Raw genomic sequence first — 18,209 nt, 5'->3', positions numbered from 1 at the left:
AGGGAAACACAAAATTCTTTGCAGTCCAAATCAGAAGGCCAATTAAGAAACAACTGAATTACTTAAAGTTACAGAAACAACAGTCTAAAAACAACCACTGCGAACACAGTGATCAACACCTCAAAACAGAGAGGACAAGGGCGATCAGATTATGATATGAGTGACTTAACTCTTCATCTGGCACAGAAAAAAGTCAAGAAATAAAGTATAAAACTGATACTCCTAAAAAGAATAATATGAAAACACTACATAAGATAGCGATAGTCACCTGAAGGCGTCAAAACCACAACCACGCACCAGGGTACGTGCTGCAGGTGCAACCGCTGCCTGTCAGACATCACTTATGTTTTGAGTAATTTGCAAAAGCACATTTCCCTTATAATTGAGAAAGAATTTTAGAATTTTTTTCTGTAGTAAAAGAAAAAACACTGTCTAAAATTCCAGTGAATTCTATTTAGAAACTTTACAAACTAAAACATGTAACAGACTAAAATAGCTCAAAATATTTTGAAAAGGAAGACTGACATTTGGGGAGCTTATTCTACCAGATACTAAAGTTGCTTATAAATATATAATAATTAAAATATAACTATAGAGAGTATAATATTGAGTAGCAAAGTGAAAAAAAAAAAAAAATCAATGGAATAGGATACCCAGAAAAGTGACCCTAAAAGATATATGCATGCAACAGACACTAACAGAAGCTTCACAAATAAATGGAAAATAAATGAAATGTTTAGTAAACAGTGTTGGGAAAATTGGTTACATTCCTGAGAAAAATTTAGATTTCACCTCATACCACAGCCCCAAATAAAGATTAATTAAGCAGTTCATGCTATGCTGTGCTTAGTCATTCAGTCGTATCCGACTCTCTGCAACCCCATGGAGTGCAGCCTGCCACGGTCCTCCGTCCATGGGATTCTCCAGGTAAGAATACTAGAGTGGGTCGCCATGCCCTCCTCCAGGGGATCTTCCCAACCCAGAGACTGAATCCAGGCCAGATTCTTACTTCTACATAAAAAAAAAAAAAGCTTTTATACAAAAACAAGACATGCACCCAACGTATAATTAACCTAATTCTGGAATGGAAAAAGATTTAAGTGCAAAAGTAAAAAAAAAAAAAAACAAGAAGGAAAAGATCAAATAAGTTGACAACACTAAAGTTATTTTAAATGACATAAAAAATTATAGTCAACTTATTTGAGAAAAGATTATTTGCCATAGAAGTGATAAAATGTTGTTTTTAATGTAGATATAAAAGGCTCAAAAAAATTATAAGAAAAGCATAACACCATCTAAAAATGGGAGCCAGAATAATAGATTAAAAATTCATAGTAAGAAATATGAATGAGTAATCAACATGAGGAATTTTTTTCACCTCCAATGATAAGCAAATAAATATACATCAAAACAAGTCATCACTTTAAGCTATCAACAAACACTGACTGAGGCCTAGTCCATACTGGAAGGCTGTGCAATACTATTGAACAATGCCCACCGACGATATTATCTCTTTGAAAAGCTTACAAAATGTGTCAAGTTCTAAAAATATACTCATATTATTTAACTCAGTAATTAAAATTTCTGACTCCCAACCTGAGAAAATAATGAGAAGAAAATATTCATGTAAATGGTTAGATGTATAATTGAAGGCGGGAGGAGAAGGGGACGACAGAGGATTAGATGGTTGGATGGCATCACCGACTCAACGGACATGAGTTTGAGTAAGCTCCGGCAGTTGGTGATGGACAGGAAAGCCTGGCATGCTGCAGTCCATGGGGTTGCAAAGAGTTGGACAAGACTGAGCAACTAAACTGAATAGATGTGTATAATATATGTTGACCAAAGTAAAAACAATCTAAATATTCAAAAGAACAGTTCATTAAATTTTGGTAAAGCTATAATAAAATATTTCTACTTATTAAATTATGGTTTCAAAGAATTTTTAATAACATGAGAAAATGTTTAGAATACACACATTACTAAATAAAGGTTTAAAAAATAACAGGACTGAGAAGTAATATAATACATACAGAGCACTTAGGTGCTAGGCATTATTATATATGTTAATTCATTTTATCTTCAAATCAACTAGTGGGTTAGTAATATTGTTATCCTCATTTTACAGACAGGGATACAAAGGCACACAAAAGATTAAATGATTTCCCCTAGAACCACAATCAATAGGTGACAAAGCCACAACTTGAACCTAGCAATCTGGTGTCAAGAGTGGCTGCTCTTAAACACTCGATGCAAGTGTTCAAGAGCAACCAAATCAAAGCAAGATCCTTCTATGACCCACCTTCTAGAGTAATGGTAACAAAAACAAAAATAAACATGTGGGACCTAAATAAACTTAAAAGCTTTTGCACAGCAAAGGAAGCTATAAGCCAAGGTGAAAAGACAATGCTCAGAATGGGAGAAAATACCAGCAAATGAAACAAGTGACAAAGGATTAATTTCTAAAACATGTAAGGAGTTCATACAAGTCAATATCAGAAAAACAAACAACCCAATCAACAAGTGGGAAAAGATCTAAACAGACATTTCTCCAAAGACATACAGATGCCCAGCAAACACATGAACAGATGCTCAACATCACTTACTATTTCGCCGGGTAGCTCAGATGGTAAAGAATTTGCCTGCAAGGTGGGAGACCCAGGTTTGATCCCTGGACTGGAAAATCCCCTGGAGAAGGGAATGGCAACCCACTCCAGTATTCTTGCTTAGAGAATTCCACAGACTGAGGGGTCTGGCGGGCTACAGTCCATAGGGTCACAAAGAGTCAGACACAACTAAGTGATTATTAGAGAAATTCAAATCAAAACTACAATGAGATATCACCTCACACTGGTCAGAATGGCCATCAGCAAGAAGTCTACAAACAATAAATGCTGCAGAGGGTGTGGAGAAAAGGGAACGCTCTTGCACTGTTGGTGGGAATGTAAATGGGTTCAGCCACTATGGAAGGCAGTATGGAGATTTCTTTAAAAAAACTAGGGATTAAAAAAACCACCATATGATGCAGTAATCTCACTCCTAGGCATATACCCTGAGGAAAACAAAATTGAAAAGACACATGTACCCCAGTGTTCATTGAAGCACTATTTACAATAGCTAGAACATGGAAGCAACCTAGATGTCCATCAACAGGTGAATGGATAAAGCAGCTGTGGTGTGTGTGTGATGATGGAATATTACTCAGCCATAAAAAGGAACGCAATTGAGTCAGTTCTAATAAGGTGGATGAACCTAGAGCCTATTATATGGAGTGAAGTAAGTCAGAAAGATAAATATAATTTATTAACACATATATATGGAATCTAGAAAGATGGTACCGATGAGTTTATTTGTAGGGCAGTGATGGAGAAACAGACATAGAGAACAGACTTATGGGGTGGGTTGGGGGGAGTGGGTGAGATGTATGGAGAGAGTAACATGGAAACTTTCATTCAATTCAGTTCAGTCGCTCAGTCGGGTCCGACTCCTCGCGACCCCATGAATCGCAGCACGCCAGGCCTCCCTGTCCATCACCAACTCCTGGATAGACAGCCAATGGGAATTTGCTGTATGATGCAGGGAACTCAAACAGGGGCTCTGTGTCAACCTAGAGGGGTGGGTGGGGAGGGAGATGGGAGTGAGGTTCAAGAGGGAGGGGACATATGTATACCTATGGCTGATTCATGTTGATGTTCAACAGAAAACAACAAAATTCTGTAAAGCAATTACCCTTCAATTAAAAAAATTAAAAAAAAACAGTGCTGCTCTTAGCCAGTACATAACAGTGCCTCACAGCATATATGGCAGAATGGGACATGGGTGGAAAGAGGAGGCAAGGATGACCCAGAGGAAGGGAAAAAACAAAACATTAACAGAGGCTGTACATGGGCTGGAGAACTGGAGGGGAATTGTTTTCTTTAAGCTTTTTAAGACCTTCCAATTTTTCTACATCTGTGCTAAGTCATGTCAGACTCTTTGCAACCCTGTGGATTGTAGCCAGCCAGGCTCTTCTGTCCATGGGGATTCTCCAGGCATTAATACTCGAGTGGGTTGCCAGGCCCTCCTCCAGGGGATCGTGACTCAGGGATCAAACCCACATCTCTTACGTCTCCTGCATTGGCAGGCAGCTTCTTTGCAACTAGTACCACCTGGGAAGTCCAATTTTTCTATAGCATGTATATATTAACTTTTATACACAAAATATAAATGAAAATTACTTTAAAAGTGAAAAAAGAACATAAAGGCCATGTTTCAAAATACACATGGGGGTCTCGCTGGTGGTCCAGAGGTTAAGAATCCACCTTGCAGTAAATACAAGGGACACAGGTTCCATCCCTGGTAGGGGAAGATCCCGCACGCGCTGCAGCAACCAAGCCTGTGCACCACAACTACTGAGCTCGCGCCCTAAAGCCTGCAAGTCGCAACTCCTGAGCCTGCGCGCCGCAACTGCTGAAGCCACGCGCCCGGAGCTTGCACTCCACCACAGAAGCAGCCACGGCAGTGAGAGGCCCACACTCCACGACAAGAGTAGTCCTCGCTCGCCACAACTAGAGAAGCCCAAGTGCAACAACAAAGACCGTGCAAAAAATAAAAAGCCAAAAAAAAAATCAATTAATCTTTTTTTTTTAAAGAAATCCACATGAATTGACCAGTAGATAAAGTTTCAAGAACTATCTTTTCCAAAGAAAAGAAATAAAAACAAGATTACTTAAAGGAGCAAGACAGACAGAGGGAGGTGAGAAGCAAAGGATACTGTGTCTAGGAGCTGAGTTAGCTGGAGTCCAAGACAGAAGGCTGAGATGAATCAATGAACTAATGCAAAAGTTAAAAACAAACTAGAAAGGTCTGAAATGAGGAGGTACAGTAATCTCCAGTTATAATGAAGCAAGAACAGTAATTTCAAGACTTTTCAAAAGTAGGAAGTATTCTTTTCTCTACCACGTTATACAGTTATATTTGTAGAAACAGGAATACTATTGCTAGATGAGTTTCTTTCCTATTTTTATTTTTTAGGAAAAACATCCAACAGCAAACCTTTTATCAGTTACTTTCCCAGATTACTGAAAATCAAAATCTATAAACTCCACAGCTTCTGCTACATGAGAAAGTCTGGATACTGTAAAAGCTTACCAGTGTGCAGAACCGTTTTTAAGCTTTTTTGAGTTAATAGACAAGTTTTACAATCATGTGTAAAATGATATATAAAGGGTTAGTGGGTAATTGTAAAAATATAGCTTTAGCACATAGTATTTCATAAATAACCAAATCTAAAATTGAAAAGGTCAGTACAATCAGGTGGTAAACAATGAGTTATTACTCCAAAATGAAAAATATTAAATCTTAGTGTAAAACATGACTTAATCTACTCAAAATAAGTTCATTTCTAATTCTGAATCTAAATACAGCAGGAATCATACATAGATAAAATACAAGATTATTTCTCTTCTTTAAATAAATCTGAAAATTAAGAATTGCAACATTTTGAAAAAATAGTGGGAAAAAAGTCGACTAATTTTTCACAAATTTTTGGTTTTACAAAAAAGCAAAGCCTCTAAGCTTCCTTTTTAATTACACTGATTTTCAATCATAATTATACTGTTATTTTCTGATTGTAAAAGTGCTGCATGTTTACTATAGAAAATTTGACAAATACGGAAAAATGAAAAAAAAAAAAAGAACCCAATTACCTGTAATCCCAGCCCCAGAAATAATCACTGTTCACGTTAGTATATTCAGCCTTTTTAATAAACATATCATTTGTTATTATTACCTGTACTCAACTGAGTTCAGTCACTTTAGTAATACTTCATGGTACCTTCCCAGGTCATTAAATATTCTTTCAGAACACACTTTTTAATGACCACATGGCATCCCTTTGTATGTGCGTCTCAATCTCTTGATCAGCTAAGATATTCCCATCACCTAAGATATTCCCATCAACCAAAAGCATGAAGACAGAAAGAAATACCAGGAATTCATTTCCTTTTTAATGAAATTTGGTAGTATTGTCACCTTTCAGACCGCATGGAAGTTATCTGTTTGAGAAGATAATTCAAATCTTAAAGATAAATTTGAAAACAAACAAAAACGTACCAACTATACTATCAAAAAAAGCTCCACGCAGATGCCAATCATTTTTATCATTCAGGAAAGTGATCATGTGGGACAGCAAAACATCATTGGCTTTCTGACGTCCAAAGAATACACACAACCGTGTTATCCCATTTTCCATTAAGGTTTGTTTCACGATATTTTCAGGGTCACTTAGCAAAGTGACAACTTTCTGCTGGACCATTTCATGTAAGGCTTGGAGCTCTAAAAAAAGAAAACAAAGAAAAATGTGATCAATTTTCTTTTCTCCAAACATACAGACCCAGTCTTTCTCACTCCTTGCAGGAAATAGAATGATCACAGGAGCCGCCAAAGAAAACCTACAATCACTAAGCTTTTCCACTACGCAAAGCATGGGAGGCTAGCTGGGAAGATGAAACATAGATCGAAAAACACTGCAATAAGCAGACGCTACAAGCATGGCCACTACCTCACTATTTACTAGCTTTATTTATGAGGCTCAGAGAAAAAAGCTACGGGAAAGCACCAGATGCTGTCCAGTAAGATCGACCTAAGGATGCGAAACCGCTTAAGACTGGTCAGGATATAATCTGATGGTGCAGGTGTTGGTTAATTACAGTTTAGAAAGCCAGAAAACACACTGCAAGTCCTGACAAGACTTCACATGATCTGGCCACCACCTCCTTCTCTGATCTTATCTCCTACCCACCCTTCATTTTTCACTCATTTATTTACTCAGTTGGTTGTCTTCCCCTTACTAAACCAGTCTCAAAAGAGCAGGGATCTTTTCTGTCTCACTTACCACCATATCCCTAAATGCTCACAGTAAGCACACAAACCACCTGGTGCAAAGCTTATGTTTAACAGTTATCCACTGACTAAATGAATGAAGGCGGAGCCTGTAACAGTTATCCACTGACTAAATGAATGAAGGCGGAGCCCACTTCTGGTGTAGCCACCATCAAGGGAACAGGTGGTCTGAAAGACACAAGTCTATATTCATGTTAAGAAAAACTTGAGATTAACTCCCCCAAAGTTTTATTGCCTAACTTCATTAGTTAAAACATCCAAGGACTTTCCTGGTGGGCCAGGGGTTAAGAATTCACCTTGCAATGCAGGGGACGTGGGTGTGAACCCTAGTCAGGGAACTAAGATCCTACATCGCCTGGAGCAACGAAGCCCCTGCGCCACCAAGAAAGATCCCAATGACACAGTGAAAATTCCAAGTGCCCCAACTAAGTCCCAATGCAGCCAAATAAACATATTTAAAAAAAATAAACAGTCCAATTACATGCTTATAGGATGTACAACAGTATTATTTTCCAAGTAATTCCAAGAATTTCCTTTCTGATACATTATTTTGTAAGTTTAAAATTATTCCCGTGTCTTCAACTCCAAATAATATTTGTTGCATAAAATGGTCCATTTAACAAGTAAATGAGACACTACAGCCGTCTTCAGTGCAGTTTAGTTCAGTCGCTCAGTCCTGTCCGACTCTTTGCGACCCCATGGACGGCAGCACGGCAGGCCTCCCTGTCCATCACCAACTCTCGGAGTCCACCCAAACCCATGTCCATTGAGTCGGTGATGCCATTCAACCATCTCATCCTCCGTCGTCCCTTTCTCCTCCTGCCTTCAATCTTTCCCAGCATCACTGTCTTTTCCAATGAGTCAGTTCTTTGCATCAGGTGGCCAAAATATTGGAGTTTCGGCTTCAACATCAGTCCTTTCAATGAACACCCAGGACTGATTTCCTTTAGGATGGACTGGTTGGATCTCCTTGCAGTGCAAGGGACTCTCAAGAGTCTTCTCTAACACCACAGTTCAAAAGCATCAATTCTTTGGTGTTCAGCTTTCTTTATAGTCCAACTCTCACATCCATACACGACTACTGGAAAAACCATAGCCTTGACTAGATGGACCTTTGTTGACAAAGTAATGTCTCTGCTTTTTAACATGCTGTTTAGGTTGGTCATAACTTTCCTTCCAAGGAGTAAATGTCTTTTAATTTCATGGCTGCAGTCACCATCTGCAGTGATTCTGGAGTCCAAAAAAATAAAGTCTGCCACTGTTTCCTCATCTGAAAAGTAGATTTCTCTAGTTTTTCTGAACTAGAAATACCTTAGAAAACATCTTAGTATATTATTTGACTTACAAATATTCAACCCAATAAACATTAACTAAAAGCCTGTTAAAAACCTGTTATCGATGTAGAGAAACATGAGTCAGGGATAGACCTTACAGAGTTCACCGTTACATTGTTGCTTTATGATAAAAGGTATGGGTTTTGATACAAGAATCATAGGTAGTATGAAATAAACAGTTTATGACTGAGTGTATGTCAGAATATTCTTACATAAGCAGGAAAGGTTTAGATTCCTTAGCTATGGTGTTATCAATGTTTTTCCTTTTATCCTATAATTATTTTATAATTCAGCTAGCTTTGCTGTTGATACAAGTCAATTCTGGCTGAAAAACTACTGAGCTTAGAGTCTGTGGTGACAGGTTGGTCGTGTTCTGGAGAGATAACAATGCGTAAGAAAGAGCAGAAGAGAAGAGTCACACAGCAGCCCCCCTCCACTGCCCCCCACACGTCTGGTGTCCTTTTGTTTCGCATCAGAATCACAAAAGACAGTTTGCTGCGCGTTCACATTCTAAACACAGCGATTCTTTCTAAATAACAGAAAATCTGGAAGAGAAAATCATACTACCTGTGTCATAATTTCCATTGGGATGTGTAACTTCATCTATTTCTTCACTATTTGGGTCATTTTCCATATTGAGATTTTTCAACTGTACTAATTCCAGGAATCTCAAAGCTGTTTCTGCCAGCAGAGCTATGTTTTCTATAAAAGGGAGAAAATTTATAATAATTATAATCATAAATTTGTATAATGCTTATAACTTATTTTCCCTAAATTTTAATACATATAAATAATACTAAAACTAAAGAAAAGCAAGACTTTCCAATTTAGTACTTAACCTAATCTGACTTTTAGCGACTAATCTCATAATCTACAACTATACCCAAACTACCAGTTTTAATCATAAAACATAAACTTCTTTTAAAAATACAGAAATGTACAACATGGTAACTACAGTTAACATTGCTGCATGGCACATATGAAAGTTTTGGAGTAAATCCTAAGAGTTCTCATTACAAGGAAACAGAAGTTTTTCATTGTTTTTATTATATCTTTTAAGACAATGGGTGCTAACTAAACTTACTGCAGTAATCACTTCACAATATATGTAAATCAAGCCATCATGCTCTACATCTTAAAACGATACAGTGAGGTATGTCGATTACATCTCAATAAAACTGAAAAAAATACCAAATAACCAAAATATAGCACTCAAATCATTTGAGGCAAAAAAAAAAAAAAAAAAAAGCTTAATTCTTCCACAAAGACCTATCTTTGCAACAGCATCATCTTGAGTAAGAGATATGCAATAGGCTACCAGAGAAACACATTTCACATTAAATTAAAAAGCTGACCTTTAGGATCACCCAGGTCCTGGCTCAAACCTTGCCCTTGACACTTACCAGCTGAGTGCTCAGCCAACCTGAGTCTCAGTTTCCTCACACAGTTATAACTGCGTCAGGACTAGCTCAGAGGACCACTACCCACGCGCAGCACCCCTTAAGGGCCTGCCTTACAGTGGTCCTGGGGTTCCTGCTGAACCAGAGTAGCGCTGTCTGCCATGCTCCTGCAGTGGTCCGCCTCCTCTCCTTTCTCTCTGATGGTCTAAGCCTATTCCCCACTCCTGGCCACTGTGAGAACGCCTGCTCCTTAGCGCTGCTGCCTCACCTGAAGCTAACTCTACCTGCTCTGGGCTTACGCTTTCCTCCTCCTCCCATTCTTGTGTATTCCTGCCTCTGCCCTTCCCCTCTCACTCCCATGCTTAATATATGACCATACCCTCAAAGACACACTCTTTCTCTTCTCAGCAGTCAGTGGCACGGAACATGAACTACCTTGTTCTATTCATTCTAAGACTCATTTTTTCTTCACTTTTTAACATCTCTGAAATAGAGATGCATCCCACCATAATTGACGTTTTTTAGTCTATCAAATACAGTGATTCCCTTCATCGTGGAGTCCCACCCCCTACACTTGCTGCTGCCACTGCTAAGTCGCTTCAGTCGTGTCCGACTCTGTGCGACCCCATAGATGACAGCCCACCAGGCTCCCCCATCCCTGGGATTCTCCAGGCAAGAACACTGGAGTGGGTTGCCATTTCCTTCTCCAATGCATGAAAGTGAAAAGTGAAAGTGAAGTCGCTCAGTCGTGTTCGACTCCTAGCGACCCCATGGACTGCAGCCCACCAGGCTCTTCCATCCACGGGATTTTCCAGGCAAGAGTACTGGAGTGGGGTGCCACTGCCTTCTCCCTTAGTTCAACACTTTTCTGAATAGAACAAAAATATTGATACCTTGCAGCGCCTACTCAGCCTAAAGGCAGGAGAATCCTATACCATTCTCTGATGATTCCAGATGAATACTTCCACTTTAACTTTATTAGGAAAAGTCTCTTCTTTTCCTGGGCACTTCTCAAGTCTGAATAGATCTATTACTTATCTCCCCATTTATGCTCATAAACCACAACACATTTGCCAGTTCACTTGACACAAGATACAAATCCATACCAGCATCTCTTGAGTTTAAAAACACTACAACAAAAGAAAATTTTAATTATTTTTAAATATTTATCATTATTGACACGTGTCGTTTAATTACACTTAGCCATACAAGTTCAAAGAGACTTCTTACTCTATGTAAAAACACAGCCTGCTCATGCTTATGCCATGGCTCACCACGGCTGGGTGGCACGGGGCACTGCAAGGTCCTGGCACTGACCCTGGGTCACCACGGCCTCTCACCCTGAGACCCAACAGACAGATAAAAGCAGGGTGCCTCAAAATCCAGGTCCACACCCGCAGCTCTGAGAACTGAGAAAGAACCAGTCCTGGTACACTCTGGTGGTATACCTCAGCTTCTCCCATCCCAACCCCTCAGCTGGGAAATGAAGACACTCTAATACCTACTGCTCAAGACTGGTGTGTCAGCTTCAACAGCTAGACAGAACCCAGAACCTAGAACCTGGAGCCGATTATACAGAGTGAAGTAAGTCAGGGAGAGAAAGACAAACACTGTATATTAATGCGGATATATATGGAATTTAGAAAGACGGCACCAACGATCCTACATGCAGGGCGGCAAAGGAGACACAGATGTAAAGAACAGACTTCTGGCTCAGCGGGAGAAGGCGAGGGGGGATGATCTGAGAGAACAGCGCGGAAACACGTACATTACCAAATGCGAAACAGATGGCACGTGCAAGTCCAATGCCTGAAGCAGGGCACCCACAGCCGGTGCTCGGGACAACCCAGAGGGAGGGGGTGGGGAGGGAGGCGGCAGGGGTTCAGGATGCGGGGACACACGTATACCTGTGGCTGATTCATGCTGATGCACGGCAGAGCCCATCACAGTATGGTAAAGGAATTATTCTTCAGTTAAATTAATGAATTAAAAAATAAAGAATCCAGAACCTATTTCAGAATCTCTATATCTTATACAATTAACCCTTGCAACCAGGAGCAGTACATGCCCTTACACAAAGCAGATTTTTCAATAAACAGTTGCTACTGTTTTTATGCTATGACTGCTAATAAATGAATGTAAATACGATATATTAATACCTACACATCAGAATCTTACCTATTCACTACAACTGAGAAAAGACTAAGATGGACCAAAAGTAGCTCATAATAGTCTAAAAAGCACAGCTTGTTTTTAAAAACCATAGGCTTTTCTTTCATTTAATTTTATTTAGTGCAATTAAGTTGATCCTTGAACATCTGAATTTTTTCAATATTAAATTGAAATATTAAACATTTTATATTTATATTACTAAATAATATTAATAAACAATTCAATATTAAATTAAATTACAGTATCACACAATCCATGGCTGGCTGAAATCCACAGATGCAGAACCATGGATGGAGGGCCAACTATAAATTATAAGAGGATTTTCAACTGTGCGGAGGGTCAGTATCCCTAAGCACGACGTTGTTCAAGGGTCAACTGTATTTCTCTTTACCAAGTGAATTATAAACATGCTTTGTTCCAAATAATAAACCTGGATATGTCTTTAAAGAAATCCTGAATTTCCTAAGCCTAAAATTTACACCTAGACAGCTATGGAAATCAGAAACTGTAAATAGGCAGATGGATAAATATTTTTTAAAAAGCCAACAAGCACCGATCACTCTGTGGATGTGTGTAGCCGTAAAGACAGAGTCCAAAGATCATTTCTCATAGTCCAGTAAAATAACAAGTATACCACCAAATAATGAACTAATAATAAGCAAGTATCTTTCAAAGAAAGAGACATTATCATCACCACACATGTCACATACTATTTACAAAGACTTCAGAATTCCTAATTTCCATCAGATTATATTTTAGAAATAAATCATGGAATTATGTGAATATTTCAATGACACTTTCCATGCAGAAATAAGAATTCAAAATTAATTTAGGGAACCAAAAATACAAATCTGTATCACTTGATTTTATGAGAATTAAAAATATTTATAAAAACAGGTAAATGTGTTACTGTAACACACCCACTTCACCACAAAGAAGCCACACTTCCTAAGCATCATAGTAACTGAAAGCACCTTCAAATTCAGTAACCTAACAGGCTAGGTCCTTTCAACACCAAACTACCCAGCAAAATTAATCTTTTTTAACAGCAATAGACTGTTATATCCTAATACTAATATTCAAGCAAACATATCTGTTCAGAGAAACTTCAGAAAGGCCTAAAGACACTAGACCAGAAGCACATACTTGTAAACATCTTACTCCAAATTAAATGTTAATACTCCCAGTAAAATCATAAAATTATGTGCTATATATTTTTCACTTAATAATTCTGATCACCTCAAATAATAAGAGTACACACAAAGCTTGAGTTTCATGAACAGATCAGCTATAAATATTACCAAAATGTACACAAATAGTTCAAGGACCGAAGTTCAAGGTTCTCTTTGGAACTTCCAAAAATATCAGCGAAACAAGAGGTATTACGGTCACTCACTTCAGGATGTCAGTGGTCACTTACTGGGACAATAAGCTCTTACCGGCGTAGGCTAGCCTGACGATCGTGGCGTCATCCTGGGCCAAGTGGGCTATGCCTGGCAGGATGTACTCTGGGTAAATGTTGACATCATTGCGAGGAACCTCCTTCACCAGAGCAAGAACTTTAGTCAACGTCCGCAAGGCTTCAGCCCTTACTCTGGGAACAGAGTCATTGCTGAAATGTAAAAGATAAGGAGTAATACGGTCCAAAAGAATTTCTACACTTAATCTTGGGGCCAAATGGAGAATAAGTTCCAAAGCGGCAAGCTTGGAGTCACAGTATTTCAGGGTCTGCAGGCAGGATGTTATAACCGACACCAAGATAACCAGCCCATTCTCCTTGGGCTCTCCATCTGCTTTCTCCAGCAGATCGTGTCCACAGAGATTGTGAATGATGTTGTCCAAATCCTTCCTTATAACCAGAATACGCTCATCTGCAGAAAGAAATGTTTCTTTGGCAAACTGGGCCATATAGGGCTGAAGAAAAGTGTAGAATATTTCAGGAAAGGCATTGCCACGTTGCTGCTTTAAGTAATCTTCTGCCTCTAAACGTTTATCTGGTTCCCGGTGAATCATCTGAGTTACCTACACCAAGGGGAGAATGGGAGTAAAACACAGATTTAAGAAAAGCAAATTAAATCAGACCAAAGCTACACCACCAACTTACACGTGATTTAAAGGGATTCTGAGGTAATACTGACTCTTTCCAATCTTCACCTTTCAAACTACTTTCAGAACCTGACTACTGAGTAAAACGTGCCTCTACTGTCATCCTATAAAGCAAGAGGAAATCACGCAGTAACATACTCTAGATGGTCCAGACACATAAAGAGGATCAAGTCTTTAAAAGTAGTCAAATTCATTCCTTTCACAGCTAAGAAAAGGTAGGCCCAAATTCATAAAGTTACTTAGCCAACACAACACGATAATGGGCGCCACCCCGAGAACAGACAGGTATGCCAGCTCCTAAACACAGTGTACTGTTCACTGGCGTGAGCTAAACTGGCTTGTTCTGGAGTATCTTACTTTTTAATATTTGCCATTTTTTAAAGAAATCAAAATGCATGTTTCCCTCCCTTACTAAAGAGTATTTTAAATATACCATAACCTTTCAGCAGCTCAGAGTCATTATCAGATGCATCAGTTACTGTAGTAAATGCCGTAAAAAACATCCCCTCAAAACAGCAGGGTGGATACACGGCTGACATGACCTCCCAGAATTCCTCACGTCCAATCTGCTACAATAACGGGTGATTCAACAGCGCCCCTGCCAGAACTGCCCTCAGGTCAAGGGAGGTCTACAAAGCTAGCTGCTTCTACATGAAATGCCCCTATACTGCTGTATTACACTCAAGCTGATTCTCCTGTCTCCTCATTTTACATATTTAACCTCTTTATTACTTACCAGCAAGCTCTATCTTGGACAACCTCTCTAATGCCCAAGCACCTCCTTATTTCCTTCCAAATCTGTCCAAAGAAAAGTTAGGATTCTAATGGGAAGATGTGTGTGTGTGTGTGTGTAATATAAAGTCAAATGAGCTCTGTGTCTAAGAAGGGGGAAAAATTATACATTTCTGCCTAACAAACTAAAAACAATAGGAGGCTTATATTAGTCTGTGGGGCTTTATTGCTTGTCCCAAATTCAGAACGTTCCAGAGAACTAATACTGAAGGGAGAATATAATTCTATTTAAAACATTATGGTAAATATTTGCAGCATAGTTACCAATTCTCTGATACTGCGATCTTCAATTTTACTCAGCACCTGCTCAGGGAAAAACTGCCCGTTTCTATAGGCCAAAAGTTGAGAGAGATCAAACAGAGGCACGCCTTCTGTAAAAAGCTCAGCGATCACACAACCTGGAAAACAGCAGGAAATGATTCCATTAAAACTGAAAGGCAAGAGATCCGTAATACAGATCAAGAATTCAGAGAATTCGTGAAACTCAAGATAAAGAACTTCTTTAATGTAACATACAACTACAATCAAGCAAGGCAGAAAAAACGTCTACTGGTGAATCATCAGTTTACAAAAGTATGAAGTCAAAAAAGGCCTACTTAATTTTTCTCCTTAAAAAAATTAAATCAAATAAAATTACTTCCTTGTTCTGTAGTTTAAAACAAATGTACTACACATGCATTATACATACACATATATTAAGAGATACACAGATAGATTGAAAGTCATCATAATAGTGCTTTTATTATGAATTTATAAACATTAAGTTCATAAGAAACTACTAAGAAGTCATATCTGACAACTCATTTACTAACCATTAAACAGAGAGTTATCAGGTGCCTAGCACACACTAGACTTTAACAGTGCACGAAACAGATAAAATCTCTACCCTCATGAAGCTCTTATTCTAGAAGAGAGAAAATAAACCAGTAAACAAACACAATTATAAAATGGGAAGTGCTAAGAAGTGTGGTTGTAAGATTAAAGGGGGAGAAGAGATACCCTGCATAGTGCACTTAAATAATCTTCAAACAAGAAATAAAGTATCTACATTCCCAAAAAGATGAAGCAGTTTCACTGAATCATTACATGACCCAGATTTAACAAGTTTTAAGGAGATCTTTGAACAACCTGAGTCACAGCTTTGCATGTGCCAGTCCCTCTGCTTGGGATGCAACTCCGTCGAGAATCTTCATGGCTTATACCTAAACCTCTTTCAGATCTTGAATCAAATGTCATCTTAGCAGTGTGGCATTTCTTGACTGCCCAGTTTAAAACTGCAAGCCCCCTAACACAACTACCCCACGCTCAACACGTAGCACAATCCTCTCCCAACAGCACTGAACACCACATTTTATATTTTATGCATGTATTTCTTTACTGTCCATATACCCACTGAACTCCATAGGGATTTTTGTCTATTTTGTTCACTAAAAAATCTCTTTTGTTCACTAAAAAGCGACTAAGACAGTTCCTGATATAAACACTCAATAAATTTCTTAATTTCTATCCATATAGTATCAAGTTTTATAATTAAAAAAAAAACTAAAAATGGCTATTAAGAACACCAAAGCAAAAAGAAAACAGAAGAACTGAACAACACTGTAAACTAGATCTAACGGATATCAAAGGAACACTCACTCCATCTAACAGAATACAAAATTCTTCTCAAGTACACGTGGCACACTCTCCAGATGAAGCCATATGCTAGAGCATAAAACGAGCTTCAAGGGTTTTAAAGGACTGAAATCATAGAAATTATGTCCTTCAAACCACAGTGGAATGAAATAAGTCAGTAACAGAAGAGAAATCTGAAAAATTCAAAAATATGTAGAATGAAACAACATATTCATAAATAACGAATGATTAAAGAAAACTTACAAAATACTTTGAGATGAATGAAAATGAAAGCAATATACAAAAATGTATGGGATGCAACTAGAGCAGCATTTGGAGAAAATGTAAACTATAAACACCTAACTTGTAAAAGAAGAGCTCAAAACAATAACCTAATCTTAACCTTGAGAAACAAACTAAAACCAAAGGAAAAAGGAAAGGAAAACCAGAAATTGGAGAGAAAATTTACGCAGTAAGGTATAAAATACACTAGAGAACATTACCAAAACCAAAAGCTCGTGCATTGAAAAGCTCAACACAACTGACAAACTTTTGCTAAGATGACTCAAACTACAAAAATCAGGTAGGAAAAACAGGACATAAATCCAACCTCACAGAAATGAAAAGAATTTTAAGGGAATAATTTAAACAAATGTATGCCTGCCAAAAATTAGACAAACTAAATGAAATGGACAGATTCCTAAAAAGATAAAGATTACCAAAGGTGACATAAAAGAAAATCTGAATAGACCTTATAAAGTGATGGAATTAGTAATTAAAAACCTCCCACAAAGAAAAACCTAAGCCAATTAAACAAGTGAATTCTGCCAAACATTAAAATAATTAACAGCCATCCTTGACAAATCCTAACAAAACAGAGAGAAGGAACACTTTCCAAGTTATTCTATGAGGCCAATCTTACCCTAGTAGCAAACTAGACAGAAGGATCATAATTAAAGAAAACTATACATTAATATCCCTGATATAAATATCCTCCAAAGAATATTAGCAAACTGCAGGTAGGAAATGAAGAGTCCATAGTAGTAGTAGTGAATTTGCTCAGTCGTGTCCGACTCTTAGCGACCCCTCATGGACTGTAGCCTACCAGGCTCCTCCATCCATGGGATTTTCCAGGCGAGAGTACTGGAGTTGGGTGCCACTGCTTCTCCAGAAGAGTCCATACCAACAATAATAAACAAATTAGGGGAAAGAAAGGATACTTGAGCCCACAGAATGCTGAAGGCCTACAGTGGAAGGTGCTGGAATTGGAAGATCATCATTTTGCAACCATCACAGTAAAGATCAAATAAGACAAGAATGATTAACAGATGCCAAAATCAAAGAGGAAATCATGATGACTGGCAGGATACTAGTATGGTGCTGAAAGTTTCTTCCCACAGGTTGCTTTACTAATTGCAAGGGATTAAAAACAAAAACTAAAAGTAACTACAGCAAGGAGAAATTGGGCAAGAATTTGAGCACATGATCAAAATAAACATCACCAATACATACCATTTGCTCCAGATACCACAGTATGAAGACATCATCACCTACACAGAGGCCCTGAGAACGAATAACCCGAATCTAACCACAAGCCTTCTTACATGAACAGTGCAAAGACAGAGGAAAACAACAGAATGGGAAAGACTAGAGACCTCGTCAAGAAAACTGGAGATACCAAGGAACTATGTCATGCAAGGACAGGTACAGTAAGGGACAGAAACGGTGGAACCTAACAGAAGCAGAAGAGATTACGAAGAGGAGGCAAGAATACACAGAAGAACTATACAAAAAGAGTCTTAATGACCCAGATAACTATGATGGTGTGATCACTCATCTAGAGTCAGATATCCTGAACTGTGAAGTCAAATGGACCTTAGGAAGCATCACTATGAACAAAGCTAGTGGA

At 38.4% G+C, this 18,209-nt stretch overlaps 1 protein-coding gene across 2 annotated transcripts in view; it reads right to left on the bottom strand.

Annotated features, from left to right (window-relative positions):
- Window positions 1-18,209, bottom strand: part of PIK3R4 (phosphoinositide-3-kinase regulatory subunit 4) — a 76,153-nt gene that overhangs the window by 53,586 nt on the left and 4,358 nt on the right. For both annotated transcript variants that reach the window (XM_025294050.3, XM_025294044.3), the window contains exons 3-6: window positions 14,951-15,084; window positions 13,228-13,810; window positions 8,784-8,918; window positions 6,094-6,315 (exon numbers count right to left, since the gene is read on the bottom strand). In XM_025294050.3, the coding sequence (XP_025149835.2) occupies window positions 6,094-6,315; window positions 8,784-8,918; window positions 13,228-13,810; window positions 14,951-15,084 (1,074 nt within the window). The remainder of the gene's footprint in view (window positions 1-6,093; window positions 6,316-8,783; window positions 8,919-13,227; window positions 13,811-14,950; window positions 15,085-18,209) is intronic.

This window comes from Bubalus bubalis, chromosome 1 (genome assembly GCF_019923935.1).
Source record: "Bubalus bubalis isolate 160015118507 breed Murrah chromosome 1, NDDB_SH_1, whole genome shotgun sequence".
NCBI classification, from domain to species: Eukaryota; Metazoa; Chordata; class Mammalia; order Artiodactyla; family Bovidae; genus Bubalus; species Bubalus bubalis.
The sequence above is the reverse complement of the archived record's forward strand: the minus strand, read 5'-3'. Positions and strand labels throughout refer to the sequence as shown.